At 48.7% G+C, this 24,476-nt stretch overlaps 1 protein-coding gene across 4 annotated transcripts in view; it reads right to left on the minus strand.

The window, feature by feature from the left end:
- NCAPH2 (non-SMC condensin II complex subunit H2) overlaps positions 1-24,476 on the minus strand; it is a 272,518-nt gene that overhangs the window by 55,472 nt on the left and 192,570 nt on the right. For all 4 annotated transcript variants that reach the window (XM_063926652.1, XM_063926649.1, XM_063926651.1 and 1 more), the window contains exon 14: positions 9,309-9,362. In XM_063926652.1, coding sequence (XP_063782722.1) covers positions 9,309-9,362 — 54 coding nt within the window. The remainder of the gene's footprint in view (positions 1-9,308; positions 9,363-24,476) is intronic.

Raw genomic sequence — 24,476 nt, forward strand, 5'->3', positions numbered from 1 at the left:
TTTACGGTATCTGTAGTATCAGCTAAATGTAACGTCTCCTTCATTGCCAAAATCATATAACGTGTGGCCCTACTGGAAAATACGTTTGAATTTCTACCGTCGTCACTGGAATCAGTGCCCGTGTCTGGGTCTGTGTCGACCGACTGAGGCAAAGGGCGTTTTACAGCCCCTGACGGTGTTTGAGGCGCCTGGACAGGCATTAATTGATTGTCCGGCCGCCTCATGTCCTCAACTGACTGTTTAAGGGAAGATAAACCATCACGTAATTCCACAAATAAAGGCATCCATTCTGGTGTCGACCCCCTGGGGGGTGACATCTGCATATTTGGCAATTGCTCCGCCTCCACACCAATATCGTCCTCATACATGTCGACACCACGTACCGACACACACCGCAAACTCACAGGGAATGCTCTAATGAAGACAGGACCCACTAGCCCTTTTGGGGAGACAGAGGGAGAGTCTGCCAGCACACACCACAAAGCGCTATATATACAAGGGATATCCTTATATTAAGTGCTCCCTTATAGCTGCTTTAATATATATATATATAGCCATTAATGTGCCCCCCCTCTCTGTTTTACCCTGTTTCTGTAGTGCAGTGCAGGGGAGAGACCTGGGAGCCGTTCTGACCAGCGGAGCTGTGACAGAAAATGGCGCCGTGTGCTGAGGAGATAGGCCCCGCCCCTTTTTCGGCGGGTTCTTCTCCCGCTATTTTTCCAGTCAGGCAGGGGTTAAATATCTCCATATAGCCCCTATGGGCTATATGTGAGGTATTTTTAGCCTTGTATAAGGTTTATATTTGCCTCTCAGAGCGCCCCCCCCCAGCGCTCTGCACCCTCAGTGACTGCCCAGTGAAGTGTGCTGAGAGGAAAATGGCGCACAGCTGCAGTGCTGTGCGCTACCTTATGAAGACTGAGGAGTCTTCAGCCGCCGGCTTCCGGACCTCTTCACGCTTCAGCATCTGCAAGGGGGTCGGCGGCGCGGCTCCGGGACCGGACTCCACGGCTGGGCCTGTGTTCGATCCCTCTGGAGCTAATGGTGTCCAGTAGCCAAGCAGCAAATCCACTCTGCATGCAGGTGAGTTTACTACTTTCCCCCTAAGTCCCACGTTGCAGTGATCCTGTTGCCAGCAGGACTCACTGTAAAGAAAAAAACCTAAACTAAACTTTCTCTAAGCAGCTCTTTAGGAGAGCCACCTAGATTGCACCCTTCTCGTTCGGGCACAAAATCTAACTGGAGTCTGGAGGAGGGTCATAGGGGGAGGAGCCAGTGCACACCACCTGACCTAGTAAAGCTTTACTTTTTTGTGCCCTGTCTCCTGCGGAGCCGCTATCCCCCATGGTCCTTTCAGGAACCCCAGCATCCACTTAGGACGATAGAGAAATGATCAATTAAAACTGGAGACAAGCAGATGAAGTGAGGAAGGCTCTCTCTATACTTGTAGGCAGACAGCATTAGAATATTAGCAGCACAGAGTACTACAGCTCTGACAACTGCTATGTGTCCATTGCAATTTAAATGGGCTAGTAAACAGTCAGCCCAACTACAAGTTAACGATGCTCCTGTCAAAAACATCAAAGACAAAATCCATATACACCTTGGTCTAAAATATTTTGCTGTGGAACAAAAAATATCAAAGCGAAGAAAGCAAAGTATTATTACAATAGAATACCCCAAATTCAAGCACAAGGCAAATGAAACGCTAACAATCAAAATAATTCTGAATAGAGCACCTATTTGGGTAAATATAATGTAGGGCTTTTAGGGAACATTCATTTCTCAGTTTGTATGGCTTTTTTTACCTTTCTAATATAAATCTAGAAAACATTGCTGTCAACACTCCTCAAATAAACAAGGATACAATATCTTTGCATTCAAAGTTAGATGCCTGGTTGCATATGTATTAGTGATGAGCGGATTCGGTTTTACTCGGTTTTACTCGGTTCTCAAAACGGCATCTTATTGGCTCACGGATGTCACGTGTTTTGGATAGCCAATAAGATGCCGTTTTGAGAACCGAGTAAAACCGAACCTCGCTCATCACTAATATGTATCAATTACCAGGTTCAAGGCCCTATAATAACACTTTATCAGTGCTGCTATACGCAGCAAAAAAAACAAACAAAAAAAAACAGTATTTTAATTACCTACCGGTAAATCCTTTTCTAGTAGTCCATAAGGGATATTGGGGAATTAGTACGATGGAGTATAGACGGGGTCCAAAGGAACCGGTGCACTTTAAATTTCTTCAACTGGGTGTGCTTGCCGCACCACCTGCTTTAACTGGGTATCCTCTTTGACCAATGTATCAAACTTGTAGAATTTCACAAAGGTGTTCTTCCACACCCAGGTAGCAGCTCGGCATAGTTGCGAGGCAGAGACTCCACGGGCAGCCGCAAAGGAAGACCCCACCGATCTGGTAGAGTGGGCCATCAGAGACTGTGGAACAGGTAAGGCTGCCGACATATAGACCTGTTGGATAGTAAGCCTAAGCCAACCAGCAATGGACTGCTTTGAAGCAGGGCAACCCTTTTTCTGCGCATCATATAGCACGAACAAGGAATCAGTTCTTCTGATCCAAGCCGTTCTCGACATAGATCTCAAGGATCGCACAGCATTCAATGCCTCCTGAGGAGCAGAAGTGACAGAACTTGACAGAACCACAATAGGTTGATTCAAGTGGAACGCAGAAACTACCTTCGGCAGGAACTGCTGGCTAGTCCGGAGCTCCGCTCTGTCCTTGTAAAAGACCAAGTAGGGACTTTTACACGATAAGGCCCCCAATTCTGAGCCACGCCTAGCAGAAGCCAGAGCCAATAACATCACCGTCTTCCACGTGAGGTATTTGTCTTCTACTGTCACCAGAGGTTCAAACCAGGAGGACTGTAGAAATTCCAACACTACATTCAAATCCCAGGGTGCCATGGGCGGCATAAAAGGAGGTTGTACGTGAAGTACCCCTTACAAGAAGGTCTGTACTTCTGGCAACACTGCCAATTTCTTCTAGAAGAAAACAGAGCGCTGAAATCTGGACCTTAATGGAACCCAGATGCAAGCCTTTATCCACACCAGCCTGCAGGAAACGTCCCAAGTGGAACTCCGCAGGTGGATACGTGCGTTCCTCGCACCAAAAGACATTTCTCCAGATATGATACTGTTTTGACGTCACAGGTATCCTGGCCTGAACCATGGTAGCAATAACCTTTTTGGAAAGGCCCTTGTGATCTAGGATGTTCCGCTCAACCTCCATGCCGTCAAATGAAGTCGCCATAAGTCCGGGTAGACAAACGGTCCTTGATGAAGAAGATCTCTTCTCAGTGGCAGAGGCCAAGGATCTTCGACGGACATGTCCAGAAGATCCGTGTACCATGCCCTCCGAGGCCAATCCGGGGCAAACAGAATTGCCTGGACTCTGATTCCTGATTCGCTTTAGCACCCTTGGGAAAATGGAATCGGAGGAAATAGGTAGACCAGCCGGTAAGGCCAAGGCAACATCAGTGCATCTACTGCCCTAGCCTGAGGGTCCTTGATTCATGAGCAATACCAATTAAGCTTCTTGTTGAGTCGAGAAGCCATCATATCTATTTGTGGGTAGCCCCACCTGTAGATGATCTGCTGAAACACCTGATGGTGGAGACCCCACTCTCCCGGGTGGAAATCGTGACGACTGAGGAAGTCCGCTTCCCAGTTGTCAACTCCCGGAATGAGGATTGCGGACATTGCTCTTGCATTTCTTTCTGCCCAGAGGAGTATCTTTGACAATTCTCGCATGCAGGCCCTGCTTTTTGTCCCTTCTCGCCGATTTATGTACGCAACTGCCGTGGCGTTGTCCGACTGAACTTGGATCGTGTGATCCCTGAGTAGAGGAGAGGCCTGAAGCAGAGCACTGTAAATCGCCCAAAGTTACAGAATATTGTTCAGAAGTAGGGCTTCGTGGGCTGACTACCTGCCCTGGAACTGAGCTCCCTGGGTGACAGCTCCCCATCCTCGCATCCGTCATGAGGAGGATCCAATCCTGGATCCCAAAACTTCGACCTTCCAGTAGGTTGGAGGACTGCAGCCACCACAGGAGGGAAATCCTGGCCTGCGGTGACAGACGTATTATCCGGTGCATCTGAAGATGTGATCCAGACCACTTGCTCAGGAGATCCAATTGAAATGTTCTGGCATGGAACCTTCCATACTGGATCGCCTCATATGAGGCTACTATTTTCTCCAACAATCTTATGCAAAGATGGATGGATAGATACCCGTGTAGGCCAAAGAACCATTCGGACCATCTCCTGAAGTGTTCTCATTTTGTCCTCTGGGGAGGAACACTTTCTGGGCCACAGTATCCAGCAACACTCCCAGGAACAGGAGCCGCTGAGTTGGCTCTAGGTGGGACTTCTGTAAATTGAGGATCCACCCATGGTGTGACAGAAGTTGGATAGTGCGGTCTATATGGAGCAATAATAATAGCTCCCTGGATCTCGCTTTTATCAAGAGATAGTCCAGATAAGGGACAATATTGCCCCCCTGGACCCGGAGTTGGAACATCATCTCCGCCATCACCTTCGTGAACATCCTTGGACCTGTGGACAGGCCAAAGGGTAGCGCCTGGAACTGGTAGTGATCGTTCAGTAGAGCAAACCTCAGGTAAGCCTGGTGAGGTAAATCGTGATATGTAGATAGGCGTCCTTTATATCCAGGGAGACATGAACTCCGGTTCTTCCAGGCCCGCAATCACTGCTCGCAAGGCTTCCATCTTGAACTTGAAAACCTTTAGGTATGGGTTCAAAGATTTTAGATTCAAAATGGGCCTTACCGAACCGTCCGGTTTCGGTACCACGAACAGGTTGGAATAGTAACCCTTTCCCTGTTGTTGCAGTGGCACTGGAACAATGACTTGGAACTGGACCAATTTTAGGATGGCTTGTTGCAGCGTAACACGTGTCTCCTCCAAAGCTGGTGAGCTTGATTTGAAAAAATCGTTGGGGAGGAGCGCCATCGAACTCCAGCTTGTAGCCCTGAGAAATGAGGTCCTTTACCTAGGTATCCTGGCAGGAGCTTTCCCAGATACGGCTGAAATGACGCAGCCGAGCTCCCACCTCGAGATCCCCTCGGGCTGGGTGCGCACCGTCATGTTGAGGCCTTAGTGGAAGCAGAACTGGTGCCCTCCTGAGAACCTGCAGGTTTTCTTGGGTTACCTATTGTGCCTCTAGCCGCATTGGAGGCACCTCTGGCCCTAGATCTAAATCTGTTAGACCGAAAGGACTGGGTAGACGGCCCTGGGTAGGAACGTCTAGCCGGTGGGGCCCCAGAGGGGAGAAGAGTGGATTTCCCCGAAGTAACTTTAGAAATCCATGTATCTAATTCCACCCCGAAGAGCCAATCCCCTGAAAAAGGGAGAGACTCCACACTGTGCTTGGACTCTGCGTCCACTATCCACTGACGCAACCACAAAGCTCTGCGCGCCGACACTGCAATAGCAGTGGTCCTAGCATTAATATTGCTCATCTCCTTGAGAGAGTCACACAGGACGCGTGCAGTGTCCTAAATGTTTTTTTAGGAGAGTCACTGTAGTGACCAGGGACATATCCCCCGAGAGGCCCTCCTGAATTTGAGTAGCCCACGTATGAATGGCATGAGTCATCCAGCAACCTGCTATGACCGGTCTTTGTGATGCACCTGCTGTGTAGATAGACTCAAGTGTAGTCTCTATTTTTCTCTACCCAGGGTCCTTTATGGTAAAGGAGCCCGAAGCTGGCAGTACCGCCTTTTTAGATAGGCGAGAGACGGATACGTCAACAGATACGTTCTTCACAGATTTTCCTGCCTTCAGGAGCAAATGGGAACGTGTGCAAAAACCGTCTTGACACTTGGTATTTTTTATCTGGATATTTCCAGGCTAACTTAAACAGGTCATCTACCTCTGCAGAATCAGGGAAAGTGACAGAGTTTGTTCTGTGTTAAGAAAAATGACTGCTGTGCCGCAGCGTCCTCTAGAGGGAGTTTTAACACGTCCCGTATAGCTAGAATGAGGGGTTCAATACCCTGTGTAGAAGGGGTATCCCCAGTAACCGGATCCAATTCCTCCCCCTCCTCATAAGAGTCAGAGTAAAGCAGGTAACCCACGCTTTTGAGGTCCTGATCTAGAGAGGGAGGGCTGTGGAACATCTGGCCTTGCAGCTAGGTCTGCAACAGGCTGCTGCAATTGTGGAGTTTTCTGAGTATTAGCAGTGAGCTGAGATGACATCTGGCATCATGGATTTTATGGCACCTAGCCAGGAAGGCTCTTGACGCTCGTCACCTTCAGGCAATGTTAGGGGTGTGCAGCGTGCTGCGATTGTGAACGCTAAAGCGCAGTGCCCTGCTGTATAACAACCTCTCAGCAGCTGTGACACATTACAGAGGCCAGTGACCGTCCCCCCCTAACTCCCACAGTGCAGGTTTGCTGTTGCCCAAACAGCATACCGAAAATAACAAAGTTTTAAAAGAAACTAAAGAAAACACTCTGGAGCTCCAGAGTGTGCATCCTCTCCTGAGGGCACAATTTTCTAAACTGCCTGTGGGAGGGGGCATAGAGGGGAGGAGCCAGCACACCCAATTGAAGAAAATTTAAAGTGCACCGGCTCCTTTGGACCCCATCGTACTAATTCCCCAATTAGTTTGTTTACCCATGTTTACAGTAATCACAATAACATACAGACAGTATATTGATCAAGCCTGCCCTTACTGTATGTAAGGAGAAACAGATAAAGACACCAGCACACCCCTAGCTGCACAGTCCCAGTGAATACAGTGAAACCTAATGATTTCTGTCCTATATAGGATACATTGTGTACAATAGCAGCTCTCCCCCTTTGCTACACCCTGTACCAGTTTTCCAGCGTGTCTGAGGAGTCAGGAAGCGCTGTGTGTGCGGTTTGCTGCTGCATTAAGCAGAGGAAGGCGCTAAAATGCCTCTGGTCCCGCTCTGAGGAAGCTGCGCCCCCCCCCAATGGCGCTGGAGCTACAGTGATTTTTATACTGGGAAAGTCTCCTATCATGCTTAAAAACATCACACAAGTGCTAGTTTAAGCCATCTTGAGCCAGTTCACACGGGGGGCTCTACCAGGAGGGTCTCGTATGCCGCACCCGCGTTCAGTCGCATTTTGAATTGGGGTCCCTCTTAGCGGGGCCCCCAGTTTGTACTCACCACAGCGTCACCTTCAGACATATGTTAGGGGTGTGCGGCGTGCTGCGATTGCGACAGCCAAGGCGCAGTGCCCCGCTGAACAAACAACCTCTCAGGTGGTCCTGCTGCGGGGAAGCGCTCTGCACCTCTCAAGGCCAGTGACCATTCCAACCCCCCCCCCCCCCACCCCCTAACTTCCCACGGTGCAGGTATGCTGTTGCCAAAAAAACTGAAAAAATAGAGAGCGCTAACAGACTAAAGTATCACCGGACATTGTATTTAATATTTAAACTAAACTTCCACAGACAGATGAAACACTTAATGTTTGACATTTATCACCAGTTAAATTAATGTGCAAAAATACACAAGATCTTTTCCTCTGAAGAAACGACCAGTCCCTATCGGTCGAGAAATGCGTCAGGACTTGGGATCCCCGCTATTTCCCACAGACATTACTTCATCATCGAGCTGTCCGTTCTGCTCAGCCTGGAGCCACCTGCATTGGTTTTCCCTGTAAGTAGGAGACCGTGGCCATTAAAGATATATTTAAACCAGCGAACACAAGCGGCGCAGCCAGCCGTTCACGGTTACCATCAGTGCCGCCCGTCTGGACTTCTCTGGAAGCGGTAAGCCGCAGTCACTCCAGACGCTCCCTCAAGACGGCTCTACACACACAGCGGCAGACGGAGCAGCTGCAGTTTAAAGCTCAATACATTGTTTAAAAGTGTGTGAGAGGATCGAACAATATAAGTGTCATCAGTGTAACATCCCAGCGTCTTAAGGTGTCAGCACTTTGGTTCCTCTACTGATTGAAGGGCAAGTATCCTCAACAAATTTTAACTGATCATACTAAATACCTGTGTACTTTCACAGGGTTTGCTAATACCCTGTTTCTTTGACAGCAGCGAACAGCATATCAACATATGTATTTTTACAGGCGCTTTTTTCCCCAGTGGATTGTTGCCCAAACAGCATACCGAAAATAATAAAAGTTTAATATAAACTGAAGAAAACACTCTGGAGCTCCAGAGTGTGCATCCTCTCCTGAGGGCACTTTTTTCTAAACTGCCTGTGGGAGGGGGCATAGAGGGGAGGAGCCAACACACCCAGTGAAGAAACTTAAAGTGCACTGGCTCCTTTGGACCCCGTCTATACCCCAATATCCCTTATGGATGCTACAGACATTATATAGAGTGCTCCAAAAGCAGCCTGACCCTGTGATGCAATAGAAATGATCACTTCACTCCTACTTAGCAAGCTGTTGCGCAAATGTGCGGTTTGCTGACCATACATGAGCAATTGGCGAGTGCTGCTATGCTACGGCGGTAGCTACCAGTGCCATGCTCCGACGCTTGGTAAGTCGGCAAAAAAAAACAACTCCTATAGGTCTCTAGGAGGAATGATTTTACAGGGAAGTGATAAAAGGTATTTTCAGGGAGATTTCCACAAATTTACTTAGGTAAGCCCATTGGAATGATATACTAGGCTAATGGCAGCAACAAACATTATGAATAGTAGCTAAACCAAACAGGTGGAATGAATCACTGACCAAAAAACAAAAACACAACCAATTGATTCAAGAACAAAGTTCCCCTGTCTCCTGTCGATCATGTTTAATATCTTTGTAAGTATGTGTTGTAGCTGTACATACACACACACACACTTGACACACTAACTGAAAGACAACCCCCAGCTCTCACGTTACCATAGTGGCTCCAGCCACCATACTTGCAGATCTGCTTATACTTTGTACTTGCTTTGTCCCCAGCACTTTTCTCACAATCCCAGACTTCAGAAATCCTGTCCGTTTCACAGATTTTATCGCTGCTGTAACCCAGCTCTTGCAACAACTAAGTCCCATCTAGTTTAACAAAGTCTGACACATGATGAAATGGACTGCAGTCACTTCCTCCGTTATCCACTCTCAGCATGCAATATTCTCTCCTAAACACCTTTTGATTCCAATAATGTAAGAACTGTAGCAGCCAGCCTCAGGGAGAGCGTGCATTGACACTGTATAACACTGTTAAATACTATTTATGTAAAACTAGTGTTAGTGTACAGACAACAGGGGACGTAATTAAGCACTGCAATTTAGCATATAGTGTGCATCTGAATGCACTTCAATAGCAGTTTGTAAACTTACCAGCAAATGTAGGCCCTTTCCTTCTAGAATTTGTGTGTTTTCTGCCATCCAAATCTGCATATAAACAGATTTTAATGTAATATATTCATACTATACAGTTGAAACATAAAACAAGACCATACAAGAACACAAAACAAAGTGATGCATTTTAGTCTGCTTGTATTATTTTTTTAAATATATATACACGAACAAAGGGATGTAACCTTAAATGCAGTTAGTAGTCAGAATATGGTTTAATTCAGAATTTCATGCTTTTGTGGTCATTTAGTAAAAAGCGGTTTCTGAATTATTTAACATGCATAAAGAACATTTATTGTATTAGTTATCCTGCTCGCCACTTACCACAATAACAGTCAGCCTCATTAGCTATGTAGGTTGGCTTTTCCTACCCAGATTTTATTTTACCTCAAACACATTCAAACACGTGCAATTCTTTATATACATATTAAATGAAAAACTAAATGATGGTTAAACAAAAAATAAGATTTTAAACCTACCGGTAAATTTTTCTCCTAATCCGTAGAGGATGCTGGGGACTCCGTAAGGACCATGGGGTATAGACGGGCTCCGCAGGAGACATGGGCAATATAAAGAACTTTTAGTATGGGTGTGCACTGGCTCCTCCCTCTATGCCCATCCTCCAGACCTCAGTTAGAGAAACTGTGCCCAGAGGAGATGTAGGATATGAGGAAAGGATTTTGTAATCTAACTGCAAGATTCATACCAGCCCACACCAACCACACCGTATAACCTGGAATATACGCAACCAGTTAACAGTATGAACAAAAACAGCATCAGTCAACGACGATCTCAACTGTAACATAACCCTTATGTAAGCAACAACTATATACAAGTCTTGCAGATTTAGTCCACACTGGGACGGGCGCCCAGCATCCTCTACGGACTAGGAGAAAAAGATTTACCGGTAGGTTTAAAATCTTATTTTCTCTTACGTCCTAGAGGATGCTGGGGACTCCGTAAGGACCATGGGGATTATACCAAAGCTCCAAACCGGGCGGGAGAGTGCGGATGACTCTGCAGCACCGATTGAGTAAACGCGAGGTCCTCATCAGCCAGGGTATCAAACTTGTAGAATTTTGCAAAAGTGTTTGAACGCGACCAAGTAGCTGCTCGGCACAACTGTAATGCCGAGACGCCTCGGGCAGCCGCCCAAGAAGAGCCCACCTTCCTAGTGGAATGGGCCTTTTTTTAACGAATTTGGTAACGGCAATCCAGCCGTAGAATGAGCCTGCTGAATCGTGTGACAGATCCAGCGAGCAATAGTCTGCTTCGAAGCAGGCGCGCCAACTTTGTTGGCTGCATACAGGACAAACAGAGCCTCTGTCTTCCTAACCCTAGCCGTCCTGGCTACATAGATTTTTAAGGCCCTGACTACATCCAGGGACTTGGAGTCCTCCAAGTCACTCGTAGCCACAGGTACTACAATAGGTTGGTTCATATGAAATGAAGAAACCACCTTAGGCACAAATTGAGGACGAGTCCTCAATTCCGCTCTATCCACATGAAAAATCAAGTAGGGATACTTGTGAGACAAGGCCGCCAACTCTGACACCCGCCTTGCAGATGCCAAGGCTAATAACATGACCACCTTCCAGGTGAGAAATTTTAATTCAACCGTTTGAAGGGGTTCAAACCAGTGTGACTTAAGGAACTGTAACACCACGTTAAGGTCCCCATGGTGCCACTGGTGGCACAAAAGAAGGCTGGATGTGCAGCACTCCCTTTACAAAAGTCTGGACTTCTGGGAGAGAAGCCAATTCCTTCTGAAAGAATATAGATAGGGCCGAAATCTGTACCTTAATGGAGCTTAACTTTAGGCCCATATCCACTTCTGTCTGTAGGAAGTGGAGAAAACGGCCCAGATGGAAATCTTCCGTAGGAGCATTATTGGTTTCACACCAAGACACATACTTCCTCCAGATACGGTGATAATGCTTCGCCTTTACCTCCTTCCTAGCCTTTATCAGAGTAGGGATAACTTCCTCCGGAATACCTTTCTCAGCTAGGATTCGGTGTTCAACCGCCATGCCGTCAAACGCAACCGCGGTAAGTCTTGGAACATGCAAGGCCCCTGCTGCAACAGATCTTTCCTGAGAGGAAGAGGCCACGGATCTTCTGTGAGCATCTCCTGAAGATCCGAATACCAGGCCCTTCGAGGCCAATCTGGAACAATGAGTATTGTCTGTACTCTTTTTCGTCTTATGATTCTCAGCACTTTTGAGATGAGAGGCAGAGGAGGGAACACATAGACCGACTGAAACACCCATGGTGTCACTAGGGCGTCTACCGCTACTGCCTGAGGGTCCCTTGACCTGGCACAATACCTCCGAAGCTTTTTGTTGAGGCGTGATGCCATCATGTCTATTTGAGGAAGTCCCCAAAGACTTGTTATCTCTGCAAAGACCTCTTGATGAAGTCCCCACTCCCCACTCTCCTGGATGGAGATCGTGACTGCTGAGGAAGTCTGCTTCCCAGTTGTCCACTCCCGGTATGAAGACTGCTGACAGAACGCTTACGTGATTTTCCGCCCAGCGCAGAATTCTGGTGGCTTCCGCCATTGCCACTCTGCTCCTTGTCCCGCCTTGGCGGTTTACATGAGCCAGGGCTGTGACGTTGTCTGATTGAATCAGAACTGGTAGGTCGTGAAGAAGATACTCCGCTTGTCGTAGGCAGTTGTATATGGCCCTCAATTCCAGCACGTTGATGTGTAGACAAGCCTCCTGGCTTGACCATAGACCCTGAAAATTTCTTCCTTTTGTGACTGCTCCCCATCCTCGGAAGGCTCGCGTCCGTGGTCACCAGAACCCAGTCTTGAATGCCGAACCTGCGACCCTCTAGAAGGTGAGCACTCTGCAGCCACCACAGGTGAGACACCCTGGCCCTGGGGGACAGGCTTATCTTCTGATGTAGTTGCAGATGGGACCCTGACCACTTGTCCAGAAGGTCCCACTGAAACGTCCTCGCATGGAACCTGCCGAAGGGGATGGCCTCGTAGGCTGCCACCATTTTTCCCAGAACTCGAGTGCATTGATGAACAGACACCCTTTTTGGTTTTAGCAGGTCCCCTGACCATGTTCTGGAGATCCTGGGCTTTTTCCATTGGTAGAAAAACTCTTCTGTTCCGTGTCCAGAATCATGCCTAGGAATGATAGTCGAGTCGTTGGAATCAACTGTGACTTTGGCAGATTGAGAATCCAACAGTGTTGTTGTAACACTCTCAGGGAGAGCGACACGCTTTTCAGCAATTGATCTCTCGATCTCGCCTTTATCAGGAGATCGTCCAAGTACGGGATAATTGAGACTCCCTGCCTGCGCAGGAGCACCATCATTTCCGCCATCACTTTTATGAAAATCCTCGGGGCCGTGGAAAGCCCAAACGGCAACGTCTGAAACTGGTAATGACAGTCCTGTACCGCGAACCTCAGGTACTCCTGATGAGGAGGAAATATGGGGACATGAAGGTAGGCATCCTTCACGTCCAGCGACACCATAAAATCCCCTCCTTCCAGACTGGATATCACAGCCCGGAGTGATTCCATCTTGAATTTGAACTTTTTCAAGTACAGGTTTAGGGATTTTAGATTTAAAATGGGTCTGACCGAACCATCCGGCTTCGGGACCACGAACAGGGTTGAATAGTACCCTTTTCCCTGTTGGACCAGGGGAACCTTGACAATCACTTGCTGTTGACACAGTTTTTGAATTGCATCTAATACTACTTCCCTCTCCGGGGAAGTGGCTGGCAAGGCAGACTTGAAACATCGGCGAGGGGGCACCTCTTCGAACTCCAGTTTATAACCTTGGGATACAATTTTCAACGCCCAAGGATCCACGTCTGACAGAACCCAGACCTGGCTGAAGAGTCGAAGACGTGCCCCCACCGGCGCGGACTCCCTCACTGGAGCCCCAGCGTCATGCGGTAGATTTAGCAGAAGCCGGGGAGGACTTCTGCTCCTGGGAACTAGGCGAAGCAGGTGTTCGCTTACCTCTACCCTTACCTCTGGCGAGGAAAGAGGAGCCCCGACCTCTTCTGAACTTATGCGACCGAAAGGACTGCATCCGATATTGTGGAGTTTTCTTTTGCTGTGGGGGAACAAAAGGCAAAAATAAGAATTTACTCACCGGTAATTCTATTTCTCGTAGTCCGTAGTGGATGCTGGGAACTCCGTAAGGACCATGGGGAATAGATGGGCTCCGCAGGAGACTGGGCACTCTAAAGAAAAGATTAGGTACTATCTGGTGTGCACTGGCTCCTCCCTCTATGCCCCTCTTCCAGACCTCAGTTAGGGAAACTGTGCCCGGAAGAGCTGACATTACAAGGAAAGGAAATTTTGAATCCAGGGTAAGACTCATACCAGCCACACCAATCACACCGTACAACTTGTGATTGCCTTACCCAGTTAACAGTATGAACAACAACTGAGCCTCACTCAACGGATGGCTCATAACAATAACCCTTAGTTAAGCAATAACTATATACACGTATTGCAGAAACTCCGCACTTGGGACGGGCGCCCAGCATCCACTATGGACTACGAGAAATAGAATTACCGGTGAGTAAATTCTTATTTTCTCGGACGTCCTAGTGGATGCTGGGAACTCCGTAAGGACCATGGGGATTCTACCAAAGCTCCCAAACGGGCGGGAGAGTGCGGATGACTCTGCAGCACCGAATGAGCAAACACAAGGTCCTCCTCAGCCAGGGTATCAAACTTGTAGAACTTTGCAAATGTGTTTGAACCCGACCAAGTAGCCGCTCGGCAAAGCTGTAAAGCCGAGACCCCTCGGGCAGCCGCCCAAGAGCAGCCCACCTTCCTTGTGGAATGGGCTTTCACCGATTTTGGATGCGGCAATCCAGCCGCAGAATGAGCCTGCTGAATCGTGCTGCAGATCCAGCGAGCAATAGTTTGCTTTGAAGCAGGAGCACCCAGCTTGTTGGGTGCATGCAAGATAAACAGCGAGTCAGTCTTCCTGACTCCAGCCGTTCTGGAAACATATATTTTCAAAGTCCTGACTACGTCCAGCAACTTGGAGTCCTCCAAATCCCGAGTAGCCGCAGGCACCACAATAGGTTGGTTCAAATGAAACGATGACACCACCTTTGGGAGAAATTGGGGACGAGTCCTCAATTCTGCCCTGTCCATATGGAAGATCAGATATGGGCTTTTACATGACAAAGCCGCCAACTCCGACACACGCCTAGCCGATGCTAAGGCCAACAGCATAACCACTTTCCACGTGAGATACTTTAGTTCCACGGTCTTAAGTGGCTCAAACCAGTGGGATTTCAGGAAATCCAACACAACGTTAAGATCCCAGGGTGCCACTGGTGGCACAAAAGGGGGCTGAAAATGCAGCACTCCCTTAACAAATGTCTGAACCTCAGGCAGTGAAGCCAGTTCTTTTTGAAAGAAAATGGATAGGGCCAAAATCTGGACCTTTATGGACCCCAATTTTAAGCCCATAGTCACCCCTGACTGTAGGAAGTGTAGGAAACGACCCAGTTGGAATTCCTCTGTAGGGGCCATCCTGGCCTCACACCAAGCAACATACTTCCGCCATATACGGTGATAATGCTTTGCTGTCATGTCTTTCCTAGCCTTTATCAGCGTAGGAATAACTTCATCCGGAATGCCTTTTTCCGCTAGGATCCGGCGTTCAACCGCCATGCCGTCAAACGCAGCCGTGGTAAGTCTTGGAACAGACAGGGCCCTTGTTGCAGCAGGTCCTGTCTGAGAGGCAGAGGCCATGGGTCCTCTGTGCGCATTTCTTGCAGTTCCGGGTACCAAGTCCTTCTTGGCCAGTCCGGAACAATGAGTTTTGTTCTTATTCCTCTCTTTCTTACTATTCTCAGTACTTTTGGTATGAGAGTAAGAGGAGGAAACACATATACCGACTGGTACACCCACGGTGTCACTAGGGCGTCCACAGCTATCGCCTGAGGGTCCCTTGACCTGGCGCAATATCTTTTTAGCTTTTTGTTGAGGCGGGACGCCATCATGTCCACCTTTGGCAGTTCCCATCGGTTTGCAATCAGTTGGAAGACTTCTTGATGAAGTCCCCATTCTCCCGGGAGGAGGTCGTGTCTGCTGAGGAAGTCTGCTTCCCAGTTGTCCACTCCCGGAATGAACACGGCTGACAGTGCTTGCACGTGATTCTCCGCCCCTCGCAGAATCTTTGTGGCTTCCGCCATTGCCATCCTGCTTCTTGTGCCGCCCTGGCGGTTTACATGAGCGACTGCCGTGATGTTGTCTGACTGAATCAGCACTGGCCGGTATTGAAGCAGGGGCTCTGCTTGACTCAGGGCGTTGTAAATGGCCCTTAATTCTAGTATATTTATGTGTAGAGAAGTCTCCAGACTTGACCACAGCCCTTGGAAGTTTCTTCCCTGAGTGACTGCCCCCCATCCTCGGAGGCTTGCATCCGTGGTCACCAGGACCCAGTCCTGAATGCCGAACCTGCGGCCCTCGAGAAGGTGAGCACTCTGCAGCCACCACAGAAGAGACACCCTGGCCCTCGGGGACAGGGTGATCAGCCGATGCATCTGAAGATGCGATCCGGACCACGTGTCCAACAGATCCCACTGAAAAATCCTCGCATGGAACCTGCCGAAGGGAATGGCTTCGTATGAAGCCACCATCTTTCCCAGGACTCGCGTGCAGTGATGCACCGATACCTGTTTTGGTTTCAGGAGGTCCCGGACCAGAGATGCTAATTCCTGGGCTTTCTCCACCGGGAGAAACACCTTCTTCTGTTCTGTGTCCAGAATCATGCCCAGGAAAAAAGCAGATGCGTCGTAGGAATCAGCTGTGACTTCGGAACATTCAGAATCCAGCCGTGCTGTAGTAACACTTCCTGAGAGAGTGCTACGCTGATCAACAACTGCTCCCTGGACCTCGCCTTTATGAGGAGATCGTCCAAGTACGGGATAATTATAACTCCCTTCTGTCGAAGGAGTATCATCATTTCGGCCATTACCTTGGTAAATATTCTCGGTGCCGTGGACAGGCCAAACGGCAACGTCTGGAATTGGTAATGACAGTCCTGTACCACAAATCTGAGGTACTCCTGGTGATGGGGACATGCAAGTAAGCATCTTTGATGTCCAGCGATACCATAAAATCCCCCTCTTCCAGGCTTGAAATAACCGCTCTGAGCGATTCCATTTTGAACTTGAATTTCTTTATATAAGTGTTCAAGGACTTTAAATTCAGAATGGGTCTCACCGAACCTTCCGGTTTTGGTACCACAAACATTGTGGAATAGTAACCCCTTCCCTATTGAAGGAGGGGGACCCTGACAATCACTTGCTGGAGGTACAGCTTGTGAATTTTGCCGCCAGCACTACCTCCCTTTCCATGGGGGAAGCTGGCAAGGCTGATTTGAGGTAACGGCGGGGGGGGAGTCGCTTCGAATTCCAGCTTGTATCCCTGAGATACAATTTGTATAGCCCAGAGATCCACCTAAGAGCTAACCCACTGGCTGCAGAAGTTTCGGAGACGGGCCCCCACCGCACCTGGCTCCGCCTGTGGAGCCCCAACGTCATGCGGTGGACTTAGTGGAAGCAGGGGAGGACTTTTGTTCCTGGGAACTGGCTGCATGGTGCAGCTTCTTACCTCTACCCCTGCCTCTGGCAAGAAAGGATGCGCCCCTGACCCTCTTGCCTTTTTGGGAACGAAAGGACTGCATTTGATAATACGGTGCTTTCTTAGGCTGTGAGGAAACCTGAGGCAAGAAAGTCGACTTTCCAGCTGTTGCTGTAGACACGAGGTCCGACAGACCGTCCCCAAACAATTCCTCACCCTTATAAGGCAAAACCTCCATGTGTTTTTTAGAATCAGCATCTCCTGTCCATTGCCGAGTCCATAAGACCCTCCTGGCAGAAATTGACATTGCATTAATTCTAGAGCCCAGCAGGCAAATGTCCCTCTGATCATCCCGCATATATAAGACGACGTCTTTGATATGGCCCAGGGTTAGCAAAACAGTGTCTCTGTCGAGGGAATCTATGTGGTCTAACAGAGTATCTGTCCACGCTGCTACAGCACTACACATCCAGGCTGAAGCAATAGCAGGTCTCAGTAGAGTACCAGAGTGTGTATACACTGACTTCAGGATAGCTTCCTGCTTTCTATCCGCAGGATCCTTTAGGGCGGCCGTATCCTGAGACGGCAGTGCCACCCTTTTAGATAAGCGTGTTAGCGCCTTGTCCACCCTAGGGGATGTTTCCCAACGTAACCTGTCCGTTGGCGGGAAAGGGTACGCCATCAGTAACCTCTTAGAAATCACAAGTTTCTTATCAGGGGAACTCCACGCTTCTTCACATAATTCATTTAATTCATCAGATGGGGGAAAAGTCACTGGTTGCTTTTTCTCCCCAAACATATAAACCCTCTTGGTATTAACAGGGTTACTCTCAGAAATGTGTAATCCATCTTTCATTGCAATAATCATGTATCGGATGGCCTTGGTCATTTTAGACTGTAAATGTGCCTCATCATTGTCGACACTGGAGTCGGACTCCGTGTCGGCATCTGTGTCAACCATCTGAGATAGAGGGCGTTTATGAGCCCCTGACGGTTTCTGAGTCGCCTGGGCAGGCGCGGGCTGAGACCCCGGCTGTCCCAAGGCTGCAGCGTCATCAAACCTTTTATGTAAGGAGTTTACATTGTCATTTAAGACCTTCCACATATCCATCCAATCAGGTGTCGGCCCCGACGGGGGCGACACCACACTTATCTGCCCTTGCTCCGCCTCCACGTAACCTTCCTCATCAAACATGTCGACACAGCCGTACCGACACACCGCACACACACAGGGAATGCTCAGACTGAGGACAGGACCCCACAAAGTCCTTTGGGGAGACAGAGAGAGAGTATGCCAGCACACACCACAGCGCTATATAACACAGGGATTTCCACTGCTAATAAGTGATGTACCCAATAGCTGCTATTTTTGCATTATTTGCGCCTAAATTTATGTGCCCCCCCTCTCTTTTTAACCCGTTTTGTACCTGGATACTGCAGAGGAGAGCCTGGGGAGCTGCTTCCAGCAGAGCTGTGAAGAGAAAATGGCGCTGGTGTGCTGAGGAAGAAGGCCCCGCCCCCTCAGTGGCGGGCTTCTGTCCCGCTTTCCATGTAAAAAAATGGCGGGGGTTTTTACATATATACAGTGCTAGACTGTATATATGTAAAAACAGTGATTGGAGTGTGTAAGTGTGCTGGGAGCAATGGTGCACAGCTGCGGTGCTGTGCGCTACCTTAATGAAGACAGGGGTCTTCAGCCGCCGATTTCGTCGTCTTCAAGCTTCTGTTCTTCTGGCTCTGCAAGGGGGACGGCGGCGCGGCTCCGGGAACGGACGATCGAGGACAGGTGCCTGTGTTAGAACCCTCTGGAGCTAATGGTGTCCAGTAGCCTAAGAAGCACAAACTAGCTGCAAGCAGGTAGGTTTGCTTCTCTCCCCTTAGTCCCACGTAGCAGTGAGTCTGTTGCCAGCAGAAGCTCACTGAAAATAAAAAACCTAATAAATACTTTCTTTACTAGTAAGCTCAGGAGAGCCCACTAGGAGCACCCAGCTCTGGCCGGGCACAGATTCTAACTGAGGTCTGGAGGAGGGGCATAGAGGGAGGAGCTAGTGCACACCAGATAGTACCTAATCTTTTCTTTAGAGTGCCCAGTCTCCTGCGGAGCCCGTCTATTCCCCATGGTCCTTACGGAGTTCCCAGCATCCACTAGGACGTCAGAGAAAATATAGATTTACCCGCGGTAGCTGTGGAAACCATCCCCAAACAAAACTTCACCCTTGTAAGGTAAAACCTCCATATGCTTCTTTGAGTCAGCATCACCCGACCATTGGCAGGTCCACAGAGCTCGTCTCGCCGAAACTGCCATGGCGTTGGCTCTGGAACCAAGCAGCCCCACGTCTCTTTGAGCGTCTCTCATATTTAACACTGCGTCTTTAATGTGACCTAAAGTCAGTAAAATGGTATCCTTGTCCAGGGTATTAATGTCAGCTAATAAGGTATCTGTCCACGCTGCCATTGCGCTACAAACCCATGCCGATGCTATTGCCGGCCTGAGCAAAGCACCCGTATGTGTATAAATAGATTTTAAGGTAGTTTCCTGTCTACGATCCGCAGGATCCTTGAGGGCTGCAGTGTCTGGAGATGGTAGCGCCGCCTTTTTGGACAGACGCGTTAAAGCCTTGTCCACCCTGGGCGAGGATTCCCACCGTACCCTGTCCTTTGCAGGGAAAAGATACGCCATAAGGATCCTCTTGGGAATGTGCAGTTTTTTGTCTGGAGTTTCCCAAGCTTTTTCAAATAATTCGTTCAGTTCATGAGATGGAGGAAAAGTTACCTCCGGTTTCTTTTCCTTATACATGCGCACCCTCGTGTCAGGGACAGAGGGTTCATCTGTGATATGCAAAACATCTTTTATTGCCATAATCATATAATGAATACTTTTGGCCACCTTTGGGTGTAACCTTGCCTCATCATAGTCGACACCGGAGTCAGAATCCGTGTCGGTATCAGTGTCTGCTATTTGGGATAGGGGACGCTTTTGAGACCCTGACTGGCCCTGTGACCCAGTCAAATCCGTAGATTGACTCCCTGCTGTTTCCCTGGACTCAGCTTTGTCCATTCGCTTATGTAATAAGGTCACATTTGCATTTAAAATATTCCACATATCATACCAATCATGAGTCGGCGTTGCCGACGGAGACACCACAATCATCTGCTCCACCTCCTCCTTGGATGAGCCTTCCGCTTCAGACATGCCGACACACGCGTACAGACACCCGCACACAGGGATAAATCTATAAGGGGACAGTTCCCCAACAAGGCCCTTTGGAGAGACAGAGAGAGAGTATGCCAGCAAACATCCAGCGCCAACTGACACTGGAACCAATTCCCAGATAAAGCGCTTTTATATATATTAACTGTGATATACACTCACTGCGCCTACATGTGGCCCCCCCCTCTTTTTCAGCCCTGTATCACCGTTCAGCAGGGGAGAGTCCGGGGAGCCAGCTTCTCTGCAGATCACTGTGGAGAAAATAAGAATTTACTTACCGATAATTCTATTTCTCGGAGTCCGTAGTGGATGCTGGGGTTCCTGAAAGGACCATGGGGAATAAGCGGCTCCGCAGGAGACAGGGCACAAAAAGTAAAGCTTTCCGATCAGGTGGTGTGCACTGGCTCCTCCCCCTATGACCCTCCTCCAAGCCTCAGTTAGGTACTGTGCCCGGACGAGCGTACACAATAAGGGAGGAATTTTGAATCCCGGGTAAGACTCATACCAGCCACACCAATCACACCGTACAACTTGTGATCAAAACCAGTTAACAGTATGATAACAGAGGAGCCTCTGAAAGATGGCTTCCTAAACAATAACCCGAATTAGTTAACAATAACTATGTACAATTATTGCAGATAATCCGCACTTGGGATGGGCGCCCAGCATCCACTACGGACTCCGAGAAATAGAATTATCGGTAAGTAAATTCTTATTTTCTCTATCGTCCTAGTGGATGCTGGGGTTCCTGAAAGGACCATGGGGATTATACCAAAGCTCCCAAACGGGCGGGAGAGTGCGGATGACTCTGTAGCACCGAATGAGAGAACTCCAGGTCCTCCTTAGCCAGAGTATCAAATTTGTAAAATTTTACAAACGTGTTCTCCCCTGACCACGTAGCTGCTCGGCAAAGTTGTAATGCCGAGACCCCTCGGGCAGCCGCCCAAGATGAGCCCACCTTCCTTGTGGAGTGGGCCTTTACAGATTTAGGCTGTGGCAGGCCTGCCACAGAATGTGCAAGTTGGATTGTGCTACAGATCCAACGAGCAATCGTCTGCTTAGACGCAGGAGCACCCATCTTGTTGGGTGCATACAATATAAACAACGAGTCAGATTTTCTGACTCCAGCTGTCCTTGCAATATATATTTTTAATGCTCTGACAACGTCCAGTAACTTGGAGTCCTCCAAGTCACTTGTAGCCGCAGGCACTACAATAGGCTGGTTCAGATGAAATGCTGACACCACCTTAGGGAGAAAATGCGGACGAGTCCGCAGTTCTGCCCTGTCCGAATGGAAAATCAGATATGGGCTTTTGTAAGATAAAGCTGCCAGTTCTGACACTCTCCTGGCCGAAGCCAGGGCTAGTAACATGGTCACTTTCCATGTGAGATATTTTAAATCCACCTTTTTTAGTGGTTCAAACCAATGAGATTTTAGAAATTCCAAAACCACATTGAGATCCCACGGTGCCACTGGAGGCACCACAGGAGGCTGTATATGCAGCACTCCCTTAACAAAAGTCTGGACTTCAGGAACTGAAGCCAATTCTTTTTGAAAGAAAATCGACAGGGCCGAAATTTGAACCTTAATAGATCCCAATTTGAGACCCATAGACAATCCTGATTGCAGGAAATGTAGGAATCGACCCAGTTGAAATTCCTCCGTCGGAGCACTCCGATCCTCGCACCACGCAACATATCTTCGCCAAATGCGGTGATAGTGTTGCACGGTTACTTCCTTCCTTGCTTTAATCAAAGTAGGAATGACTTCTTCCGGCATGCCTTTTTCCTTTAGGATCCGGCGTTCAACCGCCATGCCGTCAAACGCAGCCGCGGTAAGTCTTGAAACAGACAGGGACCCTGCTGAAGCAAGTCCCTCCTTAGAGGTAGAGGCCACGGATCTTCCGTGATCATCTCTTGAAGTTCCGGGTACCAAGTCCTTCTTGGCCAATCCGGAACCACTAGTATCGTTCTTACGCCTCTTTGCCGTATAATTCTCAATACTTTTGGTATGAGAGGCAGAGGAGGAAACACATACACCGACTGGTACACCCAAGGCGTTACCAGCGCGTCCACAGCTATTGCCTGCGGATCTCTTGACCTGGCGCAATACCTGTCCAGTTTTTTGTTGAGGCGAGACGCCATCATGTCCACCATTGGTCTTTCCCAACGGGTTACCAGCATGTGGAAGACTTCCGGATGAAGTCCCCACTCTCCCGGGTGAAGGTCGTGTCTGCTGAGGAAGTCTGCTTCCCAGTTGTCCACTCCCGGGATGAACACTGCTGACAGTGCTATCACATGATTCTCTGCCCAGCGAAGAATCCTTGCAGCTTCTGCCATTGCACTCCTGCTTCTTGTGCCGCCCTGTCTGTTTACATGGGCGACTGCCGTGATGTTGTCCGACTGGATCAACACCGGTTTTCCTTGAAGCAGAGGTTCTGCCTGGCTTAGAGCATTGTAGATTGCTCTTAGTTCCAGAATGTTTATGTGAAGAGACGTTTCCAGGCTCGTCCACACTCCCTGGAAGTTTCTTCCTTGTGTGACTGCTCCCCAGCCTCTCAGGCTGGCGTCCGTGGTCACCAGGATCCAATCCTGTATGCCGAATCTGCGGCCCTCCAATAGATGAGCACTCTGCAACCACCACAGAAGAGATACCCTTGTCCTTGGAGACAGGGTTATCCGCTGGTGCATCTGAAGATGCGACCCTGACCATTTGTCCAACAGATCCCTCTGGAAAATTCGTGCATGGAATCTGCCGAATGGAATTGCTTCGTAAGAAGCCACCATTTTTCCCAGGACTCTTGTGCATTGATGTACAGACACCTTTCCTGGTTTTAGGAGGTTCCTGACAAGCTCGGATAACTCCTTGGCTTTTTCCTCCGGGAGAAAAACCTTTTTCTGAACCGTGTCCAGAATCATCCCTAGGAACAGCAGACGAGTTGTCGGCATTAACTGGGATTTTGGAATATTCAGAATCCAGCCGTGCTGTTTTAGCACTTCTTGAGACAGTGCTAATCCCCTCTCTAGCTGTTCTCTGGACCTTGCCCTTATTAGGAGATCGTCCAAGTATGGGATAATTAATACGCCTTTTCTTCGAAGAAGAATCATCATCTCGGCCATTACCTTTGTAAAGACCCGAGGTGCCGTGGACAATCCGAACGGCAGCGTCTGAAACTGATAGTGACAGTTTTGTACAACGAACCTGAGGTACCCCTGGTGTGAGGGGTAAATTGGAACGTGGAGGTACGCATCCTTGATGTCCAAGGACACCATAAAGTCCCCTTCTTCCAGGTTCGCTATCACTGCTCTGAGTGACTCCATTTTGAACTTGAACTTCTTTATGTACAGGTTCAAGGACTTCAGATTTAGAATAGGTCTTACCGAGCCGTCCGGCTTCGGTACCACAAATAGAGTGGAATAATACCCCTTTCCCTGTTGTAGAAGAGGTACCTTGACTATCACCTGCTGAGAGTACAGCTTGTGAATGGCTTCCAAAACCGTCTCCCTTTCTGAGGGGGACGTTGGTAAAGCAGACTTCAGGAAACGGCGAGGCGGATCTGTCTCTAGTTCCAACCTGTACCCCTGAGATATTATCTGCAGGATCCAGGGATCTACCTGCGAGTGAGCCCACTGCGCGCTGAAATTCTTGAGACGACCGCCCACCGCCCCCGAGTCCGCTTGAGAAGCCCCAGCGTCATGCTGAGGCTTTTGTAGAAGCGGGGGAGGGCTTCTGTTCCTGGGAAGGAGCTGCCTGTTGGTGTCTCTTCCCCCTTCCTCTGCCTCGTGGCAGATATGAATATCCCTTTGCTCTCTTGTTTTTAAAGGAACGAAAGGGCTGCGGTTGAAAAGTCGGTGTCTTTTTCTGTTGGGGAGTAGCTTGAGGTAAAAAGGTGGATTTCCCGGCTGTAGCCGTGACCACCAAATCTGATAGACCGACTCCAAATAACTCCTCCCCTTTATACGGCAAAACTTCCATATGCCGTTTTGAGTCCGCATCGCCTGACCACTGTCGCGTCCATAAACTTCTTCTGGCCGAAATGGACATAGCACTTACCCGTGATGCCAGTGTGCAGATATCCCTCTGTGCATCACGCATATAAAGAAATGCATCCTTTATTTGCTCTAAAGACAGTAAAACATTGTCCCTATCCAGGGTATCAATATTTTCAATCAGGGACTCTGACCAAGCTACTCCAGCACTGCACATCCAGGCTGTCGCTATAGCTGGTCGTAGTATAACACCTGTATGTGTGTATATACTTTTTTGGATATTTTCCATCCTCCTATCTGCTGGATCTTTAAGTGCGGCCGTCTCAGGAGAGGGTAACGCCACTTGTTTAGATAAGCGTG

This window comes from Pseudophryne corroboree, chromosome 6, assembly GCF_028390025.1.
Source record: "Pseudophryne corroboree isolate aPseCor3 chromosome 6, aPseCor3.hap2, whole genome shotgun sequence".
Taxonomy (NCBI): Eukaryota; Metazoa; Chordata; class Amphibia; order Anura; family Myobatrachidae; genus Pseudophryne; species Pseudophryne corroboree.